The sequence below is a fragment of the Rhododendron vialii genome, chromosome 7a (assembly GCF_030253575.1).
Source record: "Rhododendron vialii isolate Sample 1 chromosome 7a, ASM3025357v1".
In the NCBI taxonomy this organism is placed as follows: Eukaryota; Viridiplantae; Streptophyta; class Magnoliopsida; order Ericales; family Ericaceae; genus Rhododendron; species Rhododendron vialii.
The window spans coordinates 9085646-9113608 of NC_080563.1; the positions used below are offsets into that span (position 1 = coordinate 9085646).

At 38.0% G+C, this 27963-nt stretch overlaps 2 protein-coding genes across 4 annotated transcripts in view; one reads left to right on the forward strand and one right to left on the reverse strand.

The window, feature by feature from the left end:
- The window catches only part of LOC131331929 (subtilisin-like protease SBT3.5), a 90258-nt gene extending 64650 nt beyond the window's left edge, over positions 1-25608 (reverse strand). Inside the window, exons 1-10 of one of the 3 annotated variants that reach the window (XM_058365896.1) lie at positions 25264-25602; positions 25056-25150; positions 24863-24960; positions 24508-24663; positions 23752-24416; positions 23432-23517; positions 23119-23352; positions 22912-23026; positions 22634-22814; positions 21762-22486 (exon numbers count right to left, since the gene is read on the reverse strand). In XM_058365896.1, the coding sequence (XP_058221879.1) occupies positions 21918-22486; positions 22634-22814; positions 22912-23026; positions 23119-23352; positions 23432-23517; positions 23752-24416; positions 24508-24663; positions 24863-24960; positions 25056-25150; positions 25264-25494 (2430 nt within the window). In that variant the 5' untranslated portion in view covers positions 25495-25602 and the 3' untranslated portion in view covers positions 21762-21917. Of the gene's footprint in view, positions 1-21761; positions 22487-22633; positions 22815-22911; positions 23027-23118; positions 23353-23431; positions 23518-23751; positions 24417-24507; positions 24664-24862; positions 24961-25055; positions 25151-25263 lie in introns of those variants that run through there. The other 2 variants (XR_009201557.1, XM_058365895.1) reach the window with 2 other exon arrangements.
- Positions 3889-6281, forward strand: LOC131331934 (protein DMR6-LIKE OXYGENASE 2-like). The gene is made up of 4 exons (XM_058365904.1): positions 3889-4251; positions 4502-4749; positions 4979-5300; positions 6033-6281. The coding sequence occupies exons 1-4, from the start codon at positions 4027-4029 to the stop codon at positions 6279-6281; spliced, it is 1044 nt and encodes a 347-aa protein (XP_058221887.1). The 5' UTR covers positions 3889-4026.
- Positions 25609-27963: the final 2355 nt, after the last annotated feature.

Sequence of the window (27963 nt, forward strand, 5' to 3'; positions counted from 1 at the left end):
AGTGTCAATTTTCTTGTAGTATTTGAAGAATGTGCTTCAAAAAAGGCGATGAGGAAGTGTTTTCTTTGAATCGGATCGTGCTTATTGTGTGGCCCGCGATCCTCGATTCGAGTTCCTCCTCCGTTTGCTGGGGGGGCTACCTAGCCTTCTATTTCTCACCTGCACAGTGAACGCACGACTAAGATCTGGCCGGGGTTACCAGGCAAGGCCCTTCGGCGCGAGGATCAGTATATGTTTTTAGAGAGGAAAGAGACTAGGGTTTTTTTAAGGGTTCAGTGTGTGTACCTTTTAGGGTTTTTCCTTTGGTATTTATAATGCCTTCTTGACTTGCTTCCCAAGCACAGGCATGTGCCTTGCACGGGTTAGGTGACGTCGCCCTGACATCACTGAGTAGATCTGGCAATCGTTTTTGGGCATAAGCTGGCAGCTCCCATGTGCTCTCATCGTTATCTCTTGGCGTAACCGCTTCGTTACGTGAGAGCTAGAGCACATGACTCAGCAGGTGGCCGAGCCCATGTCTCGCCAACCCTGGCGGATGACACGAGGTAAGAAGTCCAATGGAGCCGCCATACAAGAGGTGGCCGAACCTGAAGAGACTCCTTAAAGGTAGCCGAGGCTGAGAGCTTATTTCTTCAGGACGGTTGCCGAGCTTGATTAAGCCATCTGTGTCGTAATCTTGCCAATAGTCAAGCTTGGTCTCGGCCTGCTCCTCAATGGACTTGGACCGTTAGATTCGGTACACTACACTTATCATAAAGTACTACTATATCAGGGTTACATTTATATTTTGATTTTTTGATATAATTCAAATTAGAAGTACAATTAACGTTAATTTGGTTTTTTTGACTTGTACATATTTTTTATTTTTAAAACGTAATCGTAAGTAGACGACCAAGTTAGGCCCCGTTCTAGAACACTTTCTTAAAAAATAAGTACTTATTTCACATTTTCAAATTTAAAAATAATGTAAATGAAAAATAATTTTTCAAGTTTTTTGCATCGTATTAAAGATCTCAATGAGATCTATCAAACAAGATCCATATTGATAGAAAAATAATTTGTATAAGTATATAATTTTTAAGCTTAAAATTGACTTCTTAAAAAATAGTACTTATTTTTCTTTTCGAAACGGAGCCTTAGTTAGGAATCGGACTTGACAATCCAAATGTCAGAGATAGCCATGCTCACCTCTTGTGTGAGGTCAGCCATTATTATCGCCATGACATCACTGAGTTTAAAATTTGTGATCCATGCCGCCGCCCCCACCACCCCCCCCCCCGGCGTGCTTGTGTGAGATCAGCCATGTTTATCGCCATGACATCACTGAGTTTAGAATTTGTGATCCATCGCAACCCCCCCGCCCCCCCCTTACTTTTTTGTCGGTATACAAGCGGGAGCTCTCAAGACTTGAGATCTGATTATGTTGTTGGGATTTTGGCCCCGTTATTTTGAACTTAATTTAAATTTAAAAATTTTGTTCTTATTTGATTTTTTTTTGCGTTTGTTAAATTTGTGTCAAATTTTTATGAGTTATTGATTCGTTTGGACAAGAAGAATCAAAAAAGTAATTTTTGTTATTTTTATCTAAGTATTTTGAAAAATAACCACTTTTAATTGAAAAAATGTCGGTTTAAATTAAGTTCATAAGAACACAGCCTTAAGGTGGTTTGAAATAATCCGAATCCAACAGAATCTGAATTTCATAAATCCGAGAGAGTCTTTTACAAATCCGAATCTGAATTTCATAAATCCGAATTTCATAAGGTGGTCCATTGACAGGCCTACTGAAAGTCAAACCCGATTTGTATAAGACTCTCTCGATTTTAAAAAAAAAAAACTAGGTTCTTAGTCTTTTTTTTAATGTGAAACACCACAGAATTCAAATTCGAATTTCATAAATCTGAGAGAGTCTTTTACAAATCCAAATTTCATAAATCTGAATCCGACAGAATCTGAATTCGAATTTCATAAATCCGAGAGTCTTTTACAAATCCGAATCTGAATTTCCTACTGTGGTCCATTAACAGACCTACTAAAAGGCAAACCCGATTTGTGAAAGACTCTCTCGATTAAAAAAAAAACTAGGTTCTTAGTCTTTTTTTAATGCGAAACACCACGGAATCCATATTTGAATTTCATAAATCCAAGAGAGTCTTTTACGAATCCAAATTTCATAAGGTAGTCCATTGACAGACCTACTAAAAGTCAAACCCGATTTGTATAAGACTCTCTTGATTAAAAACAAACAAACAAACAAACTAGGTTCTTAGTCTTTTTTTAATGTGAAACACCACGGAATCCGAATTCGAATTTCATAAATCCGAGAGTCTTTTACAAATCCAATCCGACAGAATTCAAATTTCATAAATTCGAGAGAGTCTTTTACAAATCTGAATCCGAATTTTCTAAGGTGGTCCATTGACAGGCCTACTAAAAGCCAAACCCGATTTGTGAAAGACTCTCTCGATTAAAAAAAAAAAAAACTAGGTTCTTAGAGCATTTCTAGTGGGAGATGTCAAACATGACGTGGACAGTGCAACGGTAACTTTTGGCATCAATTCACCTTCCAATCCAGATGCCTTCTATTAGGCCAAATCCTACGTGGCATTTGACATGGATGAAGCGGGGAGGAAGCATGCCAACTTTGACTATCTACCTCTTGCCTGCCAAATTTTAAAAATAACTGTTTGGATTTTGAAATTAAAGGTTGGAGAGGGATAGCTTGATGTCAAATAAATAGAATTTGGCATAAATGTTGGAAAGGAAGGCTTTGATGTCAAATTGGAGAAGCCAAAATGCCACATCAGTCTTCAAAAAAAAATTGACATCCTCAATTTGAAGTCAAGGGTTGGAGATGCTCTTAGTCTTTTTTTAATGCGAAACACCACGGAATCCGAATTTGAATTTCATAAATCCAAGAGACTCTTTTACAAATCCGAATTTCCATAAGGTGGTCTATTGACAAGGCTACTGAAAGTCAAACCCGATTTGTATAAGACTCTCTCGATTTAAAAAAAAAAAACTAGGTTCTTAGTCTTTTTTTAATGTGAAACACCACGGAATCCGAATTCGAATTTCATAAATCAGAGAGAGTCTTTTACAAATCCAATCCGACAGAATCTGAATTTCATAAATCCGAGAGAGTTTTTTACAATTCCGAATCTGAATTTCCTAAGGTGGTCCATTGACAGGCCTACTAAAAGTCAAACCCGATTTGTGAAAGACTCTCTTGATTTTTTTTTTAAAAACTAGGTCCTTAGTCTTTTTTTAATGCGAAACACCACGGAATCCGAATTTGAATTTCATAAATCCGAGAGAGTTTTTACAAATCCGAATTTCATAAAGTGGTCCATTGACAGGCCTACTGAAAGTCAAACCCGATTGGTAAAAGACTCTCTCGATTAAAAAAAAAAAAACTAGGTTCTTAGTCTTTTTTTAATGCAAAACACCATGAACCGACGGAAAAGGAGACCGACCGATTGTGGAGCCTACCCAAATAATCTAAACCGTTGATTATTTTTAAAATATTTTATCGATGGAAGTCTACGGAGAAGAATAGAATAAGAATGCAAAAATTACTAATTTTGAAAACAGTGGTGACATGTGAATGCAACATCTATCTCGAATTTGAATGGTGGGAAATTATACAATAGTCCGGGAGTACCGTCACGTAGTACTCTAGACTATTTTACAATCACACATTCTTGAAGGGTCTACCACTAAATATATGGGCCCTACAAAAATATATGATTATAAAGCGATCTAAGGTATCACATAATGGTACTTCCGAACTACTGAATAATTAGTCCATGTGGTTGGGCAGCAGATTCATAATAATCTTATCATTCTGGGCCCTATATATACGCGGAGGGGTGCATATCCATTGCCATCCCAACAACGTTAGAAACACGGGCTTTTTTGGTTTTGCATTTTAACTTTGTTTTAGTTTAATTTTTTAATCATTATCTAATTATTTTCTTCAATTATTATTCTATTTCTCGACAGAGAAAAATAATAAGACAGGTGATGTCCAGAATGAATCTACTCCTGACCGATCTCGTATTTGGCGTGAACCACGTCCCCTCAAATTACATCCGGCCAATTTCCGACCGGCCAAATCTAACTGAGGTCGAGAAATCGGAGGGTTCCAACCTCATTCCAGTTATTGATCTTCAGGGCCTCCACGGCCCTGACCACTCGCATGTCATCGCAAAGATAGGTCTCGCGTGCCAACACCACGGTTTCTTTCAGGTGTGTTTTTTTTTTTTCAAACATTTGTCATATGTGTATCAAGACTAGTAATGCTACTTATTTACGTCCAGATGTGTTTGCAATTGTCTAATGTAAATGGGTCTCACTGTACATTAATTAAATGTAAAGCCCAGAAACATAAGGCTGTTCCCGATATGACCGTGCTCAGATCTGTGCACTTTCTATTGTGTTTGCAGTATTGTGGTTCTAGCATTTTGATTAGCCGTACATTGTTTATGTATATGATCAGGTTAAAAACCATGGGGTACCGGAGACGATGATCGAGAACGTACAGAGGATAGCTAGGGAGTTTTTCCGGTTGCCGGAAAGCGAGAGGTTGAAAAACTATTCAGATGACCCTTCTAAGACCACAAGGCTGTCCACTAGCTTCAACGTTAAGACGGAGAAGGTTTCCAACTGGAGAGATTTCTTGAGGCTCCATTGTTACCCACTTCAAGACTACGTGCACGACTGGCCCACAAACCCTCCGTCTTTCAGGTGCGCATCAACCTAAATATCTAATGGTCTGCCATATTGTTCCGCGAAAAAACTGTGACGCCACCGACACAAACAGAGGGACACAAATTCGAACATCTTTGTATTTCCGAATATTCGATGCACGTGAATTCCACATTGTAACGTATTGTAAAATGTGCAATACTGCACGATATGGCTCCAAGCAACCTCAGAGTTAGTCCTTTTATTGATGGTATTTATGTATGTTCAGGGAGGAGGTAGCGGAGTACTGCACGAGCGTAAGAGGGCTAACTCTGAGGCTGCTTGGAGCCATATCAGAGAGCTTAGGCCTTGACAGAGACTACGTCAGTGGACAACTTGGCAGCCATGGCCAACACATGGCTATGAACTATTACCCGCCGTGTCCTGAACCGGAGTTGACTTTCGGGTTACCGGGTCACACTGACCCGAACCTGATCACAATTCTTCTTCAAGATGATGTGCCCGGGTTGCAGGTCTTGCATAAGGGAAAATGGGCAGCTGTCAATCCCATACCTAATACCTTCATCATCAATATTGGAGATCAAATGCAGGTAAATGTATAGTCAATGTTTGAATCAGTACGATGTTTAGTTAATTCTTTTTAATATAATAAATTAATCTCAACAGATTTAAATTTGCGCGTGCCTAAAAGTATTAATCCCTCTGTATTTAATTGTTGGTTTACTATGACCGATCGTGTTTAATAACCAAATCAAATCGAACCTTAAGTCCCAATTAATTGGGGTCGGCTATATAATTTTATACTTTCTTGTTTTTCATTGAGTTCTGCCAAGGACATCATGTTCCATAATATCCTCGAAGCACCATAAAGCGGGTACAATGTGTCGCTTGAAGGGAACGCCATAGCATTTGTCGTGTTCATAATCAGATTCTTGTCATGGTGATCTAAGGAGGTTATTTTTTATTTGTTGGCTATGCTACCTAGTGCACAACTTTCCTCCTTTATCAGGGCTTGGTAGCGCTCTCGCAGCCCACACCGAAACAGTGCTTTACCCCCTGCTTTCGTTAGTAATTTGAAGGGTAATTTATTCAATACTCCAAGAGTATAAACAACGACCGCATGTTCACTCAAGCAAATGAACTCAAAACAAAAATTCAGTGTCCTAATCAATTAGGACAGGGTCCGCTATTTAAATTTTATGTCTCATTTTGTTTGTGTGTGTGTGTGGTCTCGCAGGGAATCAGTAATTTTATTTGGGTAAGATATTTCTGCTATTTCACCTCATTTGTTTCATGTACGTGCTCGTTTAAATTTTGATTAGGTTATTAGCAACGATCGCTACAAGAGTGTGCTGCATCGAGCCGTCGTGAACAGCGACAGAGAACGGATTTCGATCCCGACATTTTACTGCCCCTCTCTCGACGCGGTGATAGGTCCTGCGCTGGAGTTGGTCGACAACGAGGACCGACGACCAGCAGTGTACAAGAAATTCACGTACCAGGAGTACTATGAAAAGTTTTGGAACAGAGGGCTTGTTACGGAGTGTTTGTTGGACATGTTCAAAGTCTAGCCGAGTTGAGTTTTGTTCGTCCTCCCTTTAAGAGGGTGAATATTACATTCCTCCTTATTTGTTGAAATGGTGTGGATCCCATTATAAAGTGATGTCATGCTTACCAAAAAGTGTATTGCATAATAAGCATGACATCACTTTGTGGTGGGATTCACACTATTTCAACTAATAGGAAGGAGTGTAACGTTCACCCTCTTTTAAGGAGGGTGAACAAAATTACACTCAGTCTAGCCTATCTTAATCTTCTACTCGATCAACCATCTACTCTCTCCGTTCCAAAATGACTGTCCCGTTCGGTCTCCAACGTAAAATTTGAATTGTTAATATCTTTCAATCTATAATGAATTTTATGTGCAATATGGATCTTATATGATAGATCTCAATTAGTTTTATTATACAAAATTTTTAAAATCTTTAAAAACATTGTAGATTGAAAGATATTAACAATTTAAAATTTGCATCGGAGACCGAACGGGACAGTAATTGTGGAACGGAGGGAGTAATACTTTTCGAGGTTCAGATTCTCATCGGTCCAAGTTTTGGATTGGTCGCGACAGTCCAAATTTTGACTATACATTAGTATAATAAATGGTTCAAATTTGGTCAGGGTTTGAACTTGAGAATAAATTTCTTACACAGCCGGTATAAACATTTGTCTCATCCAAATCAATTGTATTGCGCCATGTCGTCATATTTTATTAATTGGGACTAATATTTTGACACATGTCGCAATGCAATTGATTTGGAGGAAACAAATATTTACACCGACGGTGTAAAGAATTTATCCTCTTTGAACTTTTGTGTATTTATAGTTCAAAACCGGAGATTCCGAACGAATTCTTTGTACTTTCGTGTAATCCTAGTGTACGCTAGCTAGCCTAGGGATTCATGGACTGAAAATAAAGATCAGCTAAACATTGATTATTGTAATAAAATATCACTTTTGTCGATTAAAAAAAATCGATTATTGTAAGTTGAAAGAATTTACATTAATGTTCCTCAGTTTTTTAATGTCGTTTCAGTTAATGTACTCTATCCAGGAATGAATTATAAGGCTGTTACGTATTATCGTTTTCCTCACCGGTTTTATTTTACTGTGTACATTTGAAGATGTGATTCACCAAAAATTTATTATTCGCACAGACGTATATTTAAACAAGAAGATTGTTATTAATAACCAAGCAGTGAAATAGAATGCTGAATTAAAAAATGTTGGGCGAAAGCAAAAATTCGCCATAGTGATTTAAGCAGAAAATTGATCGAGATGCATGTGAATTGGCAAGAAAATTCTGAAGTACAAAGAAAATTGAGCATACAAAGTTGGTCTGTCTATTCTAACATTGTTCCATTTCAAAGAGAGGGAGTCGTACAACATATAAAAACTTGTTTTTTCTCCTTTCGCCACCTAAGATGGAAGGTTAAAACAAAACAACTAGGAAAATTCTCGAACTTCGAAATTTTTTTAGGAGATAGACTTATTCACGAAGCCGCGGTAAATAGGCTATTCACGTAGCCGCGCGATTTCAGTCGTCCGTTTCGGCTTTGGACGGTCGGAATTTAAATAAAACTTTTTCGAGAAAGAGTTTTAACTCTTCTCCGGAAAAATTCAAAACACTTTGGACACTCCAAAATTTACCTCCGTAAACAACTATTCACATAAAGATTCGTGAACAAGTTTTTATCGTCTTCCAGACGGTAAACATTGAAAAAGTAAAGCTAACTACGACAGGAAAAATAAACATGAATAAACACACAAGTGAAGAAGAGACACATGGATTCTGCATGTTGCTGTATTACTTGCTGTCACAAATTTGACATTGACAGAAACGAAGAAAAGTTCAAAAAGAACACTGAAGCTTGAAACTTGTCCAAGTGGAGGAGGAATGCTTGTTCCATGTTCATGTAGTACTCTTAGATTTTACTCTTCTAACTTGTGGACTAATATTTCATTAGTATATACATGTATGATGTTCTTGTTTCTCCTCGAAAGCAAAAGTCCAGATCACCCTTGTCTTTAATCCACCATAAAGAGATATTGTTTGGGACGAATAAGATCCTTTCACGTCACGATTCATTACATGATCTCTCATGTGACATAAAATGAAGTCAATTGCAGTGTCATTTGACGATTTAGCTAGGTTGTTAATCTTTTTCTTTTTTTTTTTTCATGTGTTTATCATCTATACCAAAAAATACTATGTATGTAGGTCAGACATTGAAAAAGTTGATTAATTGAATCATATTTGCGAAAAGAAAATTAAAAATAAATGATAAGAGCTTGAATATTCAATTCCCTTGCCATATATGGTACATACATTGTTCAGATGAATATCGATGTCGTGTTGGAAATGCAAACATCATTCAGCAAACAATATCTAAGGATGAGGATAATTAACAACTGAATTAATCTTTTTAAACACGAATTGTAAATAGTAAATACAACGCGAGACTTATTAGTAGAGCCGGGATTATCAATCACAGTTTGCATCATATGAGGAGTCGTCACATGAGAAAAAATTACTAGTTTGAGAGTAATTTGCACATGGGTAGCCCGTTATTATTTTCAGTACCAACAAATTATAACTAGCTGGTTGCCCATTGTGGATTCATGAATTTACCTTAATTTATAGCTAGGTTTATTTCTTGAGCTGTGCTACGTGCACAGCAGTTGTGCATAGATCTCTTTTTCTCCCGCCTCGGGTCGCACAAAAATGATCGGAGTCACTCATTTTGTTCAAAATATGTCGTTTAAGGTCTCTGTAAAAAATGAGCTTCGTTCGATATCATTAGAGGTGTTAACAAAACACTCAAAATCACTTCAGAATTTAGGCCATTTTGAACAAAATGAGCGGCTCCGATCATCTTTGTGAAACCGGAGACGGGAGATAAAGGGATTTGTGCACAGCATGCTGTGCACGTAGCTTTTCTGTTATTTCTTGCATGTGATTCTTTGTGTGTTGTACATTTACGGAGTATTTATTTTCACAATTCATCCTCAACTTTTTTTGGAATGGTACCAAAGGGAGAGACAAACCAAAATCGTCATATCCTTAATTATCTATTTTTTCTCTTTTGGAAGAATAAGAATTTCAATGTATGATACTATTATTATTAAGAGTTGTGCTATATGTACCGACCATGGGGGAGAAAAATTGTACCGACGGCCCGCATGGTCGGTACTCATAGCTTTTCTGTATTATTAAATAATAACACTTAAAACAATAACACAAAAAGACAAGGAAAAAAACAAGATCCACAAAAAGGTAGCAGTCAAAAAAGAAGCTCCGCTTTCCAAAAAAGAAAAAAGAAGCTTCGGTGTTGAAAACCATCATCCCGCATGAAAGTAGTGTTGGAAAAAGTTGACCCGGCATGACCGTTGTCACCGCCATAATGCCATCTCTCCACCATTACTGAAGAATCGAAATCTCACAGTAAGAAATTAACCTAAACTGATCTAGACCAGTGCATTATGCACTTTCCTCTCTCTAGACCTTACGTAACTAGCTACTCGTAGTCGTCATAACAACATTCGCAGACTTTGTAGATTAAAGGAGGTCGATCGTCGACAAAATATATGCTGAAAAGTCAATCTAGATAATTAATTACCCCCATGCGATGTGAAATAGTCAATGTTAAATCTCTTTTAGTTGATAAAGTCTATCGATTGGGTGAAAGTTTTGGCCACATAAAAGTCCATGCATGTTTTTGACAAGTGCATATATATATATATGGAAAAGTCTTCAATACACACCCCTTTAAGGTGTGTACTATATGCACCTATTGTGTGGTTCATATTGTGTCACCTCATAAAAAATTACTTGTAGGACCGGTCATTCATAACATTTTATTTCGTATCGTAACTTTTATACTAAAAATTCGTAACTTTTCAACAATATGATTCGTAACTTTTTAGCAATAGATTCGTAACATTTTGAGATTCATAACATTTTGATGTATTTTAATAAGGGTGCATATGATACACACCCAAATAAGCGGTGTGTATTGTAGCACTTCCCTATATATATATATGCTAGCATTCAACCCGTTTTATGCACGGGGCAAAATCCTGTTTTATGTACGGATAAAACTAACATGTTTAGACGAGATTAACATATACGATGTGTTAATCGTGGACATTCTCCATACGATTAACCCGTTTTAGCGTTGCGCCCGTTTTTCGCCCATGTATTTTAATCTATTCATTGAACAGACACAACGCTAGAACAGGTTAATCGTATGGAGAATGCCCACTATTAATACATCATGTATGTTAATCTCGCATGAGCATGTTAGTTTTGTCTGTACATAGAACGAGATTTTGCCCCGTGCATAGAATGAGTTGAACGCTAGTATAATGAAAAAGATAGTAATTTAATTTTTTTTCACAGTCTCAAATTCGATGCACGGTAGCATTTTCTCCATTATATCTACACGATAATGGTGTGCATGTTTGCACAGGACAAAAAATCATATTCTTATTTTTTTGGCAAAAAAATATAACTCCATCGATTACAACTCTAATTAGTAGAGTATATCATTTTAAAAAACATCGATATATGTTTTGAAAAACAGAAGAAGTACAATTATCATTACTTTGTTATACTACTTATATAAAACTTTTTCTCATCTTAAAAAAATCAACTTTTCCCCCTAAAATCTCTCCTTCACCCCTTCCTATATTCTCTCTCTCCCCCTCCCCCCACGTTTTTTTTCCTACTCTCTCTCTCTCTCTCTCTCTCTCTATATATATATATATATATATTATTTTAAAAAAAAAAACCAAAAATTCTAGGAATTTAGGGATTGGAGTTTGGAGGTTTTGAAGGCTCACACAGAGGGCTTCTATTGCGGACGTCCTTACAATTCTAAGATGCGGACTTTTTATGCTAGCCGTTGGATCTCATCCAACGGCTGTGATAAAAGGGGAGACACGCGGGTAAAATAAGGGGGTGGGTCGGGTAAAAGCTCCCTCGCGGATCCACTCCGGGTCAAAACACCACCCCACGACTTCCACTGTACGCGTCATTTGAAACAAACAAGAGAGAGAGAGAGAGAGAGAGAGAGAGAGAGAGAGAGAAGCTACAGCCATGAAGATGAAGAAGAGTGAACAAAATAATGAACGAAGAAGAAGAAGATGGACGAACGAAAAAGAGGAAGAAGGTCTCTCTCTCTCTCTCTCTCTCTCTCTCTCTCTCTCTCTCTCTCTCTCTCTCTCTCGATTAACCGATCTCTGTGTTTTCTGTGAGTTAGGGCTTCGAACCAGATTTAGGTCTCGAACCAACGAACAGAGGTCTCTCTCTCTCTCGATTTCCCCTAACCCACTCGACTACAGAAGATTAGGGCTCAATTTCCCCCTAACCAACATACATGTTTTGATAATCTTCATTCTTAGGGCTCGATTACAGAAGATTGGGGCTCGATTTGAAGGGGTCTCTCTCTCTCTCTCTCTCTTTGAATCTTTTTTTTTTTTTTCAAGTTGGGGGTTTTCGAGAGAATAGGTATTGGAGCAGTATGTTTACAAACAAACAAAAAAAAAAGCCCTAGATTCGAATACTTGCTGCGTTTTTTACTTTTTAGTTTCGAATACTTGCTGCATTTTTTGAGAAAATGGATATTTTACAGTTCAGTGTGACAAACCCTAGTTTCTTCGTTCATCGAACACATGTAGATTACAAAAAAAAAATACAGATATTAACCCAAAAATATAGATTTTTGTAATCTCTAGTTCGATTTCAACCTATACATAGTCTTGAGTGATTGCTGAATGGGGGTTTTTGAGGTTTTTTTGGTCACAGTTTGCTTTTAGATGGAACATTGTTCTTTTGCTTACTAATTGCTAGGACACACCAAAAGGAGATTTATAAGTGACTTCCAAACAGTAAGTCTCCTATCTTTTGTTTTTATCATATAAATCAAGTAACCTTCTTGTAAAAGCCATGAGGAAATGTTTTTTGCATTAACGTATTGATTGACTGAATTTTTTTGTAAAAGCCATGAGGAAAAGCCATAAACTAAATTAAGTAACCTTACAGTGAAATCTTACTAAACCAATTTGATTGACTGAATTTGAGTGTGTTTTGTCTCTTGGTTTTTAGAATGCAGTGTTTGGAAGATATCGACGTAGTCTCACAATTACCATATCAACCATGTGAATCATCTCAACCATGTGAACATCTGCTAATTCTTCTCAAATACCTTACCTTGTAGTGTTTGGATGATATCGATGGTGGAAGCTGTGGCTTTTCTTGATGCTTTGCGCTGGGCTCATGGGAAAGGATTCAGCAAATTGGAAGTGCTAACGGACTGCTTAATGCTAGTTTAGGCTTTGCGGAGTATGGAGCATGCTGATGTTTTTGTTAAACCTGTAATTAGGGATATTCTAGATTTGGTGCAGGAATTTGATTATGTGGCAATCACTAACGTTCCTAGGAATGTTGTAAGAATTACCCATAATCTTGCTAAGTCTGTAATGCGTTAGCGGTTCTTATATATATAATCAAGTATCCATTTCCACAAAAAAAAAAAAAAGCAACAGAGCGAATTCTAGCGTTTTGGGTTTGCAAAATTTGTTTCGTATTTCCGTTTGTTGTTATAAGTTGATGAAACTAGCTTCTATTATGTTGGCCATGGTTTTGGCAAAAAAATACGCCATTAGAAAGTTTCAGAGTGCAGATTCAGAGTGCTAAAAACCTATTTCTATTTCCCCTGTTTTCTAGATAACACCTTATCCCTTATTTTCCAGATTTTCCCTTGTCGGCTACAACTAATTTACCAGATTAATTAGTGAACCAACCGGTCCTAGCATAAACACCCATCAGTGCATTGTAAACATGGACAGTGTTACCCAGCTAAGGCCTATTGTTTGGCCTTCCCAAGAACACTCAATATAGTTGCCAAATTAAACCACGTACCAATCCAGATTACGACCATTAAGCCAGATTTCCAGATTAATTAGTAATCCTGGACATTCAACCACACAATTCACTAACGTTCAAGAAATACAAAATAAACCAGATTCTACTCCATTGTTTTCCAAATTCCAGATTGTACCTTCTTTACAAAATTTCCACCAACTTTCAACAATAGAAAAAAATAAACCAGAGTACAAGCACAATACATCAATCCATGTGAAAGGCTGCACCAATACATCTCCTACATAAGAACCCAAAACAGTCAATCGCTGCACATAATGCTGCTAATAAAATGCTCCCTGCCAGTAGTTGATGCGTTAGAGCCGTTTCATATGACAACTGCACTTCTTTTTGGTGCAGAAAGGTGTCAACTATTGAACCACGAAGGGTTAATGAATGAGAAGAAACATCACTTTACACCAGAATTCTTCTGTTTATAAGGAAATCCTCAATGAGTGTAAGTAGCTCCCCAGAGAGAAATAATTCTGCAAGTACACATCTTGTCCGCATATCAGACCCCGCTGCATATGAAGCCAATTACGATTTGTTAATGGAAAAGATTCAGAAAATGACCGAAAGTATCATGAATGCCAATCGACAACCCTACCTGTGAGCATGTGTCCAGCAAAGGATTCAAAAAAGAGGATAGAACCACTCTTCAGAAAAGATTTGAATTCCTCCATAGCAACTCCATAAATTTTGTTCAGTACAACTGAAAAAAAACACGCATGCCTTGTCCATGGAAACAGTAAAGAGAAAAAAGAACCAGAAAATGATTAGCACCTAATTTCTGAATCCAACCAGAGATTACCAACAACAAAAAAAATCGAACCAGAGATTACAAAATCTATATTTTTGGGTTGAAATCTGTATTTTTTTTTTGTAATTTGGCATGTGTTCGATGAACGAAGAAACTAGGGTTTGTTGCATTGAACTGTAAAATACCCATTTTCTCGAAAAACGCAGCAAGTATTCGAAACTAGTTTTTTTTTTTGTAAACATACTTCTCCAATACCTATTCTCTCGAAAACCCCTAACTTGAAAAAAAAAAAAAAGATTCGAAGAGAGAGAGAGAGACCTTCAAATCGAGCCCCAATCTTCTGTAATCGAGCCCTAAGAATAAAGATTTTCAAAACATGTATGTTGGTTAGGGAAAAATTGAGCCCTAATCTTCTGTAGTCGAGTGGGTTAGGGGAAAATCGAGAGTGAGCTCTGTTCGTTAGTTCGAGCCCTAAATCTGGATCAAGCCCTAACTCGCAGAAAACACAGAGATCGGTTAATCGAGAGAGAGAGAGAGACCTTCTTCCTCTTCTTCGATCGTCCATCTTCTTCTTCTTCTTCTTCGTTCATCAGCTTCTCTCTCTCTCTCTCTCTCTCTCTCTCTCGTTTGTTTCAAATGACGCGTACAGTGGAAGTCGTAGGGTGTTGTTTTGACCTGGAGTGGATCCGCGAGGGAGCTTTTACCCGACCCACCCCCTTATTTTACCCGCGTGTCTCCCCTTTTATCACAGCCGTTGGATGAGATCCAACGGCTAGCATAAAAAGTCCGCATCTTAGAATTGTAAGGACGTCCGCAATAGAAGCCCTCTGTGTGTGTATATATATATATATTTGACAATTTCCCCCACTCAAATAAGTGATAACAGCACATACATAGGATATGCGCGCGATCCGCTGATGGATTCAACAGCATGAGGTTGCTTAGCTGAAGTCATTCATATTAGTCATCTTCTAGATTTGCTTTTATTGAGAAAAGAAAGTAATAGTAATATTCTACTATATTGTCGTCACATAAACACAACTTGTTAATTTGGCAAGAAAAAATTATATAGATACTCTTGTTATTACACATGGGGCGGGAATTATGCATACATGTAATCCATCCCATGTAGGAAAACGTTACAAATGACTGTTGTATCCCCCAAAAGATTCTAGAGTTAATATGTGACTTATGGATGATCTTGTCATTTCAATATTAGCTTCATTTAGGCTCCGTTCTTAGAGCATCTCCAACCCTTGACTTCAAATTGGGGATGTCAATTTTTTTTTGAAGGCTGATGTGGCATTTTGGCTTCTCCAATTTGATATCAAAGCCTTCCTTTCCAACCCTTATGCCAAATTCTATTTATTTGACATCAAGCTATCACTCTCCAACTCTTAATGTCAAAATCCAAATAGTCATTTTTGAAATTTGACAGGCAAGAGGTAGGTAGTCAAAGTTGGCATGCTTCCTCTCCCCTTCATCCATGTCAAATGCCACATAGGATTTGGCCTAATAGAAGACATCTGGATTGGAAGGTGAATTGATGCCAAAAGTTACCGTTGCACTGTCCACGTCATGTTTGACATCTTCCATTGGAGATGCTCTTATTTAACCGAACGGGACCTTAGAAATCAATTTCAGTTGTTAAAGTCCATGCATGGGTTGAAAGTTTTGGTAACATGCAAGTCCATGTTTTGACAAGTGCACATTTTTATTGACAATTTTCCTTTTGCCCACTTCAAACCGGCCCCCACCCACCCCCCGAGCCAGATGGGTTCAACAATACTATGACGTTGCTCAGTTGCTGTCACTAACTATTAGTCATCTTCTGGATTTGTTTTTGGTTGAGAAATTAAAGAAAAATCTTCTACGATATCCTCATCACGATCAATGACTTCATCACATGAACACACTTTGTTTGGCGAGAAAAGTTTCGATACACCGGTTATTTATAATGCTCCTCTTACATGGAATGAGACCTATATGCATGTACGAAACTCATCTCATGTGAGAAGACGTTAAAAATGACGGTTGTATCGAAAAAAAGAAGAAGAATATATTCTGTTTGCCAAACTCCTTCGAGTAATAGACAAGTGCAAGTAGGCGAAAGTCGAGGTTGGAGACAAACCTCCTAGTTGTTCCACTGCGGGCCGGCCGTTTCCCGGCTTCCTGTATCGTTAGCCGGTCATGAATTCCAACTCCCTAAGTTTAGATCGTAACAGTAGAGTGGGGATGAGATAACAGCCAAATTAAGGTCCCAACTCCCAAGGTCAATTTCAGGAAGCCAAGCGATAGAGTGCTTGATCTTAAGATTTTCTGATTGTTAGAATAGAGTTTTCTAAAATAAAATGAGGGGTGCATACAAGCTGATCCGTATTGGAGTCTTATTTTGTTCGCCTGCCTAAAAAGTAGGCGTAACTTTACCCACCTCCTCATTGGTGTGGATAGGTTATCTTATTTTACTTGCTTCGAATCATTAACCAATGTTACTAACTCTAGTTTAGTTGTTAATTAAAAATAAAATATATAAGAAACATAGAGATTTACTTGGAGGAAAAAATGAAAGGAGAACATATCATACAACGTTCAAGGAATACAGCGAGAAGGAAATCGTCGGGAAAAAATATACAGCGTGAAGAGAAATACAGGAGAAGAAAATAGGAGTCCCTATCCTTCAAGAGAAATATGACCAAAAACAAGAAAATTACTCTATTGTGTGCGTTGGATTTCTATCAGAAGTGGTTCGTTTAAGATCAATTCTTCGCTGCAATCGCTTCGATCCATTCCCTCGGTGAGAAATCGTAACAAGCCCTGAGGAAAGTGAATTGTCCAAGTGCTCTCCCCTCTTGGCTTTGTCTTATTGTCTATTTTGTAATCAATCATTCCATTCCATCCTACTTCTACTCCTCTTTCATCGTTGTTTGTCCTTTTATAACATTCTCGGCCACCTCCGGTCTGATAGGAAAGAAAGCGGTAGCCATGAACTTCAAGATTGGTTTTGAACGCCGTGTAACAAAATTAATTTTTAGCACAAAATCGTTCAAGGACTGAGCGCGGGCGTGCCAAGACTTGTTGCATCTAACGTAAAGGACTGGATGCCCCTTTTCTGACTTCGTAACTGTAACAGCGAGAGTGTTGCGATCCTAAAGGCTGGATCACAATGGAGGTTTGTAGTTTGCCACAACGGTTGTGGACTTAGCAATTTTCTAACTGGGTGGGAAAGAAGTAACAATGTAAAAAGAACTTTATTATGTCGGAATAATAAAGTTTGGTACAAGGAAAAGTAAAAACCCGAATTACTTGATGAAGTAATTGAGTTGGATACAGGAAAAGTAAAGATAAATGCTTCGCTAGGAAGACTTTGGTTTAAGCGCTGGACTTTGAGGTATTGGAACCCTTTTTCTGTCTTGAGAACTAGTATTTATAGGCCAAAGGATCTTCACGATTTTGCATGTAATTTTTCCCGCTTCTTCTCATGTTGACAAGTGTCCCACGAACCAATTTTTTGGTGGTTCCTAGCAGTTATTTGAATTGCCCATCTGCTTTTCTCCAATCGTGGGTAATTACTTGCAGACTTGCAGTTGAGTCAAGATCATGGGCTCTCTTGTTCTCTTCTTCCGTGGCAGGACTGCTTAGAAATCCACAAAGTAAACAAATTTTATGGAGTAATTGTTTACACCCTTTTTTAGCACCCAGTCTTGAGCTAGCGTTGGATGACTATTAAATTAATATTTAATTGAATTGGGCTGAGGAATAGAAATGTTTCGATATAAAATTAACGGGTCAAAGACATTAGAGATGAGGCCCAGTTAATTTTAATCCAATTCGGATGGGTTTAATTTGCGTGGGCTTCTTGGTTGTATTAATTTGAGAAAGCCCATGGCCCAGGGTTAGTGTTGGGAATCGTTGATGGTTCTTTGTAAAAGGCCATTTGAGGGAAAATGACTGTTTAGGACGTGTTTTAATAATGAATATCCGTCAAGGACATGCTGAGAACATTTGTTAATACTGAAAATGTCTTTGACGGATATTAATTATCAAAACACGTCATTGACCGTCATTTTCCCTCACAACAAAGAGAATAGGCAAGTGGTTAATCTTTGATTTTATTTTTATTTGTATTTTAAGATCATAACCATGGTTAAAAACATGGTGGGCTTCATGAGTTAGTATTAACCAATAAGGAGGTGAGTAATGTTCACCAAAAATTTATGTGGGTGAACAAAATCGAACTCCCCGTGTTGCGACTTTATTTGCTATACACAAGACATTAAGCCATCCACCAATTCAGGGGGTTCAGTTGAGATTTTAAAAAATGTAGGGTCTAAAATGAGAATTGGAGAATTACTTCGCTCAAACTTTCAGGTGCATGAAAATCGTTCCATGGGAGTAGACCATGCCTCTTGATTCATCGTTCGCGCCTTTGACAATTTGCCCTAACCCTAGATCAATCCAGATCTCATCAGATAAGGCCGATAGACGTCCAAACTCCAAACCCTTTTCACCGCCAGTCTCCAGATTTTTCCCGTGAAAATCCAGGTTAGTGTTCATTCAATTTCATTGAAAGTTCAATGCACAAATTTAAGTGTCAATGTGCTTTGTCAATTGTATGAATTGAGTTCATTGCGTAATTCATGCCGTAAGAATTATTAACTAGTTAAATAAATTCATGACTTCATAACTAATCTTGGTAGCAATGTTTTAAAAACCGGGTCAATGAGTGAACCGAAAAAGGGACCGTGTGGAGGGGTCACCGTTTCAACCGCGGTCGAACCATTATGTCATAATTATGTTAAAAATATATTAATCAACACACTTGTAATCAAAGAAGGTAGGATGGTAAACCCAGGCACACCGTGAAAATACGAAATTACCCCTCGTAGGATTACCCTTGTAGTTTGAGTGTAAGGATATGGTTGTCATTTCGCCTTGTTTGGAAGATCTAAAAGAACGTAGGCTGGCAAGCCAAGCCACACCGTGAAATTACCAATTTATCCTCGTAGTTTGTCAATGGTGGAGTTAAGATATGAGAGTATTTTAGGTATTTCAGTATTAGGTCTTTTGCTTAGTCAAGAAGAAAATGAGGTAAAAAAAATCTTTCTTCTCCCGGATTTAAGGGATATTGTTATTTATAGGTACAAAAAAAAAAAAAATCTTTCTTTTCCCTAATTTAAGACAAGCCAAGCTACCATGTTAAAAGACAAAATTACCCTTATAGATTTTGTCTTCCAAATTTCTTTTGGATGTCTTGAGTTGAGATTATTTTAGGTTCTACTTTGCTAGTCAAGAAGAAAAAGCTTTTCGAGGGTATTTTCAATATTTTGGGTCCTCCTTTGCTTAGTTAAGAAGAAAAGGCTTTTCGGGGGTATTTTAGGTCCTATTTTGCTTAGTCAAGAAGAAAAAGCTTTTCATGGGTATTTTAGGTCTCTCTTTGCTTTGTCAAAAACAAAAAACTTTATAAATCTTCTCATTCTAACCATTAGAAAGAAAGAAATCCTTCTCTCTGATGAAGATAGACACATTAATTTCTCAATTGTAGATTCTTACACGCGAAGAAATACTCTTAGATTTCATAACCCTAAACTATGATTTTGTTAGAACTTTTTCAAATCGTAAGTATTTTGGGGGGTCTTTTCTTTTTGGGGTTTTCTAATTATTTTACTTTTATGGTTTTGTCTTTTACAGCATCAATGCTTGATAGTTTGTTACGTGCTCTCAGCAAACCGAGTTCAAATTTTGTACGATATTTGGAGAAAGGCGAGCAGCAAGGTTTTACAATTATTTTTCAAAACATACAGACGAAAAAGCTTCATTATTCGCACAATTTTAGAATCTAATCCATGACATTATCTTGATTATTGTTGCTATTGTTTGAGAAGAAATTTATATTTTAATCCAAATACCTATTTCTTTGATCTTTGTTTATGCAATGTTTAATTTGTCCTGATGGAATTAGAAATACCGTTCCTTATAATTCCTTTTTTTTTTTTAAACAAGGTTGAGCTATTTGTGACTTTCTTCAGTTTTAGTACATATGTTGGATTAAATTACTTGCATGATCTATGAAATTATAATAGCCTTAATTAATTATTTGAGTCTACAAAATTAAAAATATTTTGGTACTTCAAAATAGTGTTTATGTTATTTTTTTCCGTACAAGAACTCCTTTCATTCAATTACTTGCTCTTACAACTTCTTTATTTTCATAACTAAATCTCAATTTGAACACGCAGAATTACACTAGTAGTGTAAAAAGAACAATGAATCAGTAAAGAGGTGCAGTTTTCATGTTTTTCCTCCATCCCACGTCGGTAAGAATCCTTTTGGGAGCAACACTTTCAACTATAAAACCCTAACAACGCGTTAGAAAGTAATTGCAGGTGGAGTTCTTGTGTGTACTGCTCAGGGCAGGTACTCTAGACCCCACGTTTTTCACTCTATGGGCATTCAAAAGTTATTTTTTCCAAAGGCGAGTAAAAATTTTCACCGGTTCAGTTCAATTGACTCCATCACTGGGTTGACCGGTTAAGCGGTTCCGTCTATTTCTAGCGGTTTTTCATTAAAAAGACCGAGTTTTGATTTAGAACGGTTTTTGTCAATGTCCGGACTGGAGTATGGTTCGGTCCTCGGTCTAACCGGTTGAACCGGCTGGTCTGATTTTTAAAACATTGCTTAGTTGCACGTAATTGGGTCAATCGTGATTGAACATCAGTTATTTGGTAGATAAATTTTTCTTCTGTTATGCTTCAGTTTCTGGAAGTGAAATCCCATACACTAAGCAGAGTTAAAGCTGCACTCATAATCAAAGTCCCATGACCAAGCTGCTACTGTAATTTCAATAGCACATACTGCTTGAGTAATTACTCGTTCGGGAGTACCACCACGTGATACTCCGGACCATTTTACAACTATGTGTTTCTATGGGGTCCATACACTTAGGCTCTATTCAGTTGCCAGGAAATTAAGTACAAAAATGATGGGAAAATCAATTTTCCCATAACTTTTTTAGTGTTCAGTTGGTAAGAAAGTAGTGGGAAACACGTTTTTAAATTTTCCTGCAAGATTTACTTTCTTGCAAAAGTGATCCGGCCAAAAGTATAGGATTTTGCGTCACGGGAAAAGTTTTCTCCATTGTGGGGCCAAAATAATTGGTGGGTAAGAAAAAAAGTGAATGACGCCAATACCAAAAAAATACGAATTAGGTTCTCAAAAAGACACTTTAAGATTTACGTGAGCAACAACAATTTCGACTATTATGATGCTTTCTAAGATAATTGTTGTGGAAAAAGAAAGATAGTTTATTTTTTTTGAAAGTATTTATTTATCTTGTCATTAGTCTTCAATTTTGTTTTGTATTAACTAATTTTCAGTGAATTTTTGCATCGGCAACTAATCAAGCACGGTTGTTTAATATTTATTTATTTAGTCTTTATCTACTTATTTTTTAAACTTCATTTGTACAGTTGATTATCAAAGACTGTCAATTTAAATGAGAGATTTGCATGACCATTCAGAATATAGCAAATTGAATAGGGAATTGCAAGCCGATTTTTTCATTTCATGTTAAGGCTTTGCATTAGATAAAATACATTTTTCATATGTGTTAATTTTTGAAATATGATAGCCTATTATTTAACTCTCAAATTTTATTTAAAATTAGCCATGGGAATAAATATAAAGAAGTTTCTCATAAGTGTCTTTTCTCGGCAAATAAACCACTAAACTTTAGTTTTCCTGCAAAAAAAAAAAAAAAAAAATTTGTAGTAAAAATTGCAAAAAATTAGCCATGACATTGAATAAACCTCTATTCTCTTTTCATCTTTATAGTAAATTTCTTGCTTCAATGAGCATTATTATTACATTATGTAATTGCAGACCTAATCTTCCCTTTTCTCACTCTCTCGGTGTATGTGTGTGTGTGTTGGTAGTTATTGGAGTGGGATTTTAACATTGGAGCTGATGCTAGTCATCGGCAAAAGATGGTATGATCTGTGTTCTCACAGATATGGGACTTCTCACAATATGCACCCCGTCTGTCCAAGTCAGGCTCCCGAAATAGTATCCTGCGTTGACACGATGGGTTGTGGAGACTGAGACATCGAAGGAAACTTTCTTGGTGGTGGAGTTGAAAACCAACGTATCAGGTTTTACGGCTATTATTACGCCAAGTGGAGGCTCAATTAGAAGTCTGTAAACGGAGTTGGTTGGTCCTACGTTTGTTACGGTTCTACCGAGGGAAGTGGCATTTCTCAAATTTGGGATAGTTATGGAAGGCAGATTCACATCCAAAATGGAGGGCTGAGGATTGGGGCAAACGGTGGAATTGTCTACAAGTTGAGATATAGACGAGGAGTTGTAACCCATTGCACAGAGATAATGTATGTAGTCATCCGTGCCCATGTCATAAACCAAACCAGGATTTCTTGCTCTGTTTGGGTTGATAAGACCACCCCCGTAATCAAATGGATCAGCAAGCTTTCGTGGGGACCCCTCGGCAAAAATAGGCTCTCCAGATGGATCAGTTTGCCATGCTGCATAAGTCATTCGATTATGTCAATACACATTTTAGTTGCATTGAGCAAGGAAGTTGGGGACAATTCACTGGCCATGCCAAGCTGTTATTAAACGGAGAAAGGAGTCAAGTCAAAAAAAAAAAAAAATAACAGAGAAAGGAGTACCCGTTGTGATTATTGCTGATTTGATCGCAGCAGGGGACCAATTGGGGTGTAGTGATTTGATAAGTGCAACGACGGCTGAGACATGAGGAGCTGCCATTGATGTTCCTGAATAAAAGGAAAAACCCCCATCCACGGGAGTAGTAGCTGCTAATATACTCACACCAGGTGCAGCTATATCTGGCTGTGTAAAATAGCAAGTAGGTTGATGTCAAATGAATCAGAATAGCACTTTAGCAGGGGACAACTCATATTTGATGTCTCACGAAGCCGAAACTTACCTTCAATATAGCTGGTGCAATGGAGCTAGGTCCTCTAGATGAAAAATAAGCTATCTTGGTTGACACAGGTTTTCCTACTAGTGTCCTTGAGAGGCTTAACTTGACTGTGGGAGAACTGTATTTATATCAAATGACACACAACGTTCACGAATTAGGAGAAGAACAAGGTGGACCATGGGGATTTTGCCAAGGATGATGACGACATACCTTGTTGCACGGATGTAGAACAGTATTTCGGTGCCAAGTTCATAATCCACAACTATACAAGGGAAGTCAACGCTGCACGGAGCCAAGTTGCTTCTTGGGCTTTGAGCGATGATCACACCCAATCCACCGGCTGCTTTGACAACAGATGAAACACTTGTCACCGGCACTGTAGTGAAGCATAGAACCACCTTTCCAACCACCGAGTTGTTATCAAGTGAACCGGATCCGCAAACGCTACAATCAAAGAGAATAAAGTGATGACATAAACTTTCATAGTTAGAACCAGTAATCATGTAACCATCAATTCCATTACCCAGCAACTGTCGGAATGAGTCCTGGGGACTCTGGGTACATCAAACCGGTGAAGCCAATTTCTTTACCTGCGAACATGGCTTGGCCCTATATGCACAAATGGTAAATAGAACTTATTTGAGGCTTCTGATTAGGATTCAAAAGCAAGGGAAAAAAGAATCACAAATGACTAAATGTGGGTAAGCAAAGATGAGAGAAGGTGCAGTTGAGCAAGGTCTTGTATCTGTTTTTGCAAGTTTTTGCGGCACATCGCCCCACAAGGATATGTAGCAAGCGAATGTAAGTCTACGTGATTACATGTCCAAAAAGAGAAGACTATACCCATATGGTTTTGTTGTTTCCGAGAGTAATGGATGTGGGAAAGGACCTATCTATGGTGCTAGCGGCAACAGTTAAGATCCAGGGTGCTGTGTTATGAACCGTCTGACTAGAAGGCCCATCATTTCCGGCAGAACAAACAACAATGATGCCATTGGCGACAGCGTGGAATGAGCCTGTGGCAATCAAATCACGCTCATCAACATCCGAGAACAAAGGAATGCCAGTGACAAGAGACAGTGATAGCACATCAACCCCATCGTGTATAGCTTGATCCAACGCTCTCAACACATCTGCAGACGCACACTGCCCATTCCAACATGCCTTGTAATGGGCTAACCGAGCTCGGGGTGCTCCTCCTCTCGCTACTCCTAGGCCAATGCCTTTGTAACTCACGTTACCCACAAAGGAACCTGCAGCAGTGGAGGACGTGTGGGTTCCGTGTCCGAATGAATCTCTGGGGGACAAGTAATCTGGGTTCTCTGGGGTGTTGAATGGTTGATTGTTGGAAGCAAGAAAGCCATCGATGAACCATCGAGCCCCTATTATTTTTTTGTTACAATCTGTAGTGGCGTTGAAGGCTTGTCCAGAGTCGCATTGGCCTTTCCAACGAGAGGGGATGGGACCGAGGTCTACATCAGTAAATGCTTTGGACTCTGGCCATACACCTGTAACCAATTTTTAGATTGAGTTGAGTTGCCCTTTGTGTTTGTGTGTGCATGAGAGAGAGAGAGATGAGATCATGAGATTAGACCGGACCTGTGTCAATAATACCGATGATAACTCCATCACCCAAATTGGCTTCATGGAGAAGATTTGTTGGGGAATGAGAAGAAAGGCCTAGGTAGTCCCAGCTTCTAGTCGTTTGCAGCGTGTGGAAGCGGTTGGGTACTACATGAAGAACACCTTCCGACCCTGCATTCAGGAAAAGCAAGGAGGAGTAAACACAGATGAATCCTAGTTCTGAAACATGCATATAGCTCATGCTTTGTATCATAAGCTTACCAGTTGATTTGGAAGGATGATGAAATGGTTTTTCACTCATATATTTCTACTTCATCCTCCTAAAGTAGTTAGAAGAAACAAGAACGATTTTTGCTTATCACAGAAGTACCTGCTATTTGTTGGGCTTGAGACTTTGTAAGTCTGGCTGCAAACCCAGAGAAGCCATGTCTGTAACTGTAAACAAATGAACTGCTCGCCGCTTCTTTGCTACAATGCGAAAGAAATAATCACTGTGATAAAAAAAAAATATGCATCCATATGATTCAGGGAATTGTGCGCAACAAATAGAACGCGATCGTTACCTTCCAACTACGGAAGTAAGCAAGTCGTGGTGCAAAGCTGTGACAAGCTCTGGATCATTGTGCTGCCTCTTGCCCATATAAACAATGTGAACCTCCTGTGATAATTATATATATAGTTATAGCCAATTCGTAGACATTGCCAGCATAGGGCTTTGGTTAACCATTTTTTTTTAGGGGAATTGAGCTCATCAAACATGCATGGACTTACTTTGTCATCAGCCTCCACTGGTGCAATCAAAATGCCTTGACCGTAGAGATTGCTCAAGATCAAACTGACCAGAAATACGAACAGAGGTGTTCTGTTACGTCTCGTTTTCATCAAATCGAATCCCATGTTTGCCTCTTTTCGGTTATGCGAAAGATGTGGTTTGGGTTGTAGTGTATATATATATACACACACTGGATAGGTCACAGTTGAAAATTCTGTGCAGTATTTCATGTGTGTTTATTCCAGGCAAATACTGGTGAACTTCCTCGTTCATATGCTTCGGCCTTCTAGGCGGTTGAATATTTCTATTGAGGGCCCGGGTCTGATAATCATCGATCAAATATTATCGGCGGCTATGCTTAAAACATTAAAATTTTAGTCTAAAAAGCTTTGATGAAAACTACAAACGTTCTAGAAATCAGAAAGGCGACAAGTACAACCCTTGACAAGAATCAGAAATAACGTGTGGAATGATTTACTTCATCATTTACTTCCCGGGCGGGGCCCTCTTTTACCTTGGAATATCGTTCAAATTCTATTGTGAAGTACTCCCTCCATTCCTATATAATTGTTCATTATAGTTTTGCATGTATTTTCAACGGATTATAATTCTCGACGCATATTGCTAAAAATATGCAATATAAATCTTTTTTGATATCTCAATTTTTTCTATAAGACAATAATTTCAAAAACATAAAATATAATGTACGTTGAGAGATATAATTAAGCCGTTAAAAATGCACGTAAAGAAACAATGTACATTTGTATGCTTTTTGTTGTTTGAAACTCATTCTTCATAAAGTAAATGTTTTACGCTTTTTGTTGTTTGAAACTCATTCTTCATAAAGTAAATGTTTTACTAATAGGTGAAACTCATTTTTCGCTTTGGCAAGTGGCTATGCATTTAATAATGTTGGTCACGTTATGGATTGTCATTCAATATAGACCATTAAATTGGGAAGAAAAGAATTGACCGTTGGATTTGAATTTTTGTCAACTCATTTTGATTAGGCCATTGTGGAGCTTAAGGATACACTAAATGGACAACTTTTGGCTATTCAATTTTGGTTGTGGATGCTCTAGTCGCACTGTCTTTGCTCTCTACGGCTACTCTTGTCCAACCGGATGACAAATGGGTAACTATTTGGGACCCGGGGATCTTGTAGGGTGCTCTGCCCTACAAGGGTTGTAGTGCAGCTGACTGCGTCGTTCCGTGTCAAAAATATATTTATAAAACCGAGAATTAACTACTACTTCGTAGAATAGTGGTCAAGACCGAGTATCGTTCCAACGGAGACAGTATGGCTGAGTTACGACAAATTTGATTAATTTTTAGATTAATTCGGGCAAAAGAAAAGTTTGATTGATTGATTTGTTTTGAAGAGCTAATTAAACTAAAGAGCAATTTAATTAAAAGATTTAGAAACAATGGAGAAAAATATCTACAGTTTGGAATTCACTCCGATTGCGTAACTATGACATGCATAGATTAGGTTAATTATTCGGATCAGAATAGATTATCGCTAGGGCTTGCAAACCCTTCCGATAATCGTGAAGAAAATATATTGGGTTGTTAAATGGCATAGACTATCCCATAGCACAGACCGTCACAGTAGCACGGTCTAGCCGCCTAACGACACGATCCGTCTTACGAGCATAACCTATCTCAGAACTCCAACCACAATCAATGAAAGCCATTGCAAAACTAGGTATTTGAAATCGCGAATACAAATACTCAATAGGTAGAAAGAATAAAAACCAATTCATTCAATTGAAACGAAGAGGATTCTTAGTTTTACAATCAATCCGAATAATAAACATAAAACCTATGAATAAATCAAAGTTACTTGGCGTGGAGTTTCATCCTCCCCTAGTGTGGTGTAAACACCTAGACAAGGGGTTTAGCCACTCATGGTTGACTATCTTTTTGCCGTGATCCCATCCATCCTAAACTGCCTCCACGGCCGAGCCGAACTGTGATACCTCGAGCAAAAACCCTACCGTCCACTTATAAGCATTGCCGTGCAAAAGTTTCCTTGCGCGCGCAATTAGACATTACCCCAATGCCAATTAACTTGCTTTATGTCTAGGCTTAATTGAGACGTACACACACGGGTTGTAGACGATCAATTCTCATCTTTGCGGCAACACTTTGTAAGACCATTCAAATTGCATGTTTTCGCACCCATCGGTCTAGGCCTACAAACACCACAAAACGCTAAAATATACCAAGTAACAATGTAAACGGACCGGCAAAGCTTAGATTAAGTTGATTAAATGGGTGCTTTTCAGCACCTATCAGCAGCGCACAACCATCCATCTCATCAATCAACAGTCCAGATTAAAAATCAATTTTGACCAGTAAAAATTATTTCTTACCAATCAAAATTAAAAAACACATCTCAAACATTCATTGCCGAGATCGACGACATGTGTGCGCCTTGCAAAGTGTGTTGCACTATAAGATTTCTCAATCCAATTGCAATAAGTCTACAATCACCGCGCGGGATGGGATGGCCGGCCACCGAACGCATGTGGGGCCCACTCCAGGACCCTTATGAATGATCCGAGCCGTTCAATATTTTAAAAAAAAAATTCGAGTGTGCTCCATGAAAAATCAGCTCAATCCAATAGGTACTCGAGTACCTACGTACGCATCGGATTGAACTAATTTTTCACGGAAACAACTCAATTTTTTTT

Bases quoted from the DNA above. Each gene is read 5' to 3' on its own strand.
- LOC131331934 (XM_058365904.1), top strand. From the start codon at position 4,027: ATGTCCAGAATGAATCTACTCCTGACCGATCTCGTATTTGGCGTGAAC. The intron at 4,750-4,978 runs GTGCGCATCAAC...ATGTATGTTCAG, and splicing joins ACAAACCCTCCGTCTTTCAG to GGAGGAGGTAGCGGAGTACT. The intron at 5,301-6,032 runs GTAAATGTATAG...AATTTTGATTAG, and splicing joins ATATTGGAGATCAAATGCAG to GTTATTAGCAACGATCGCTA.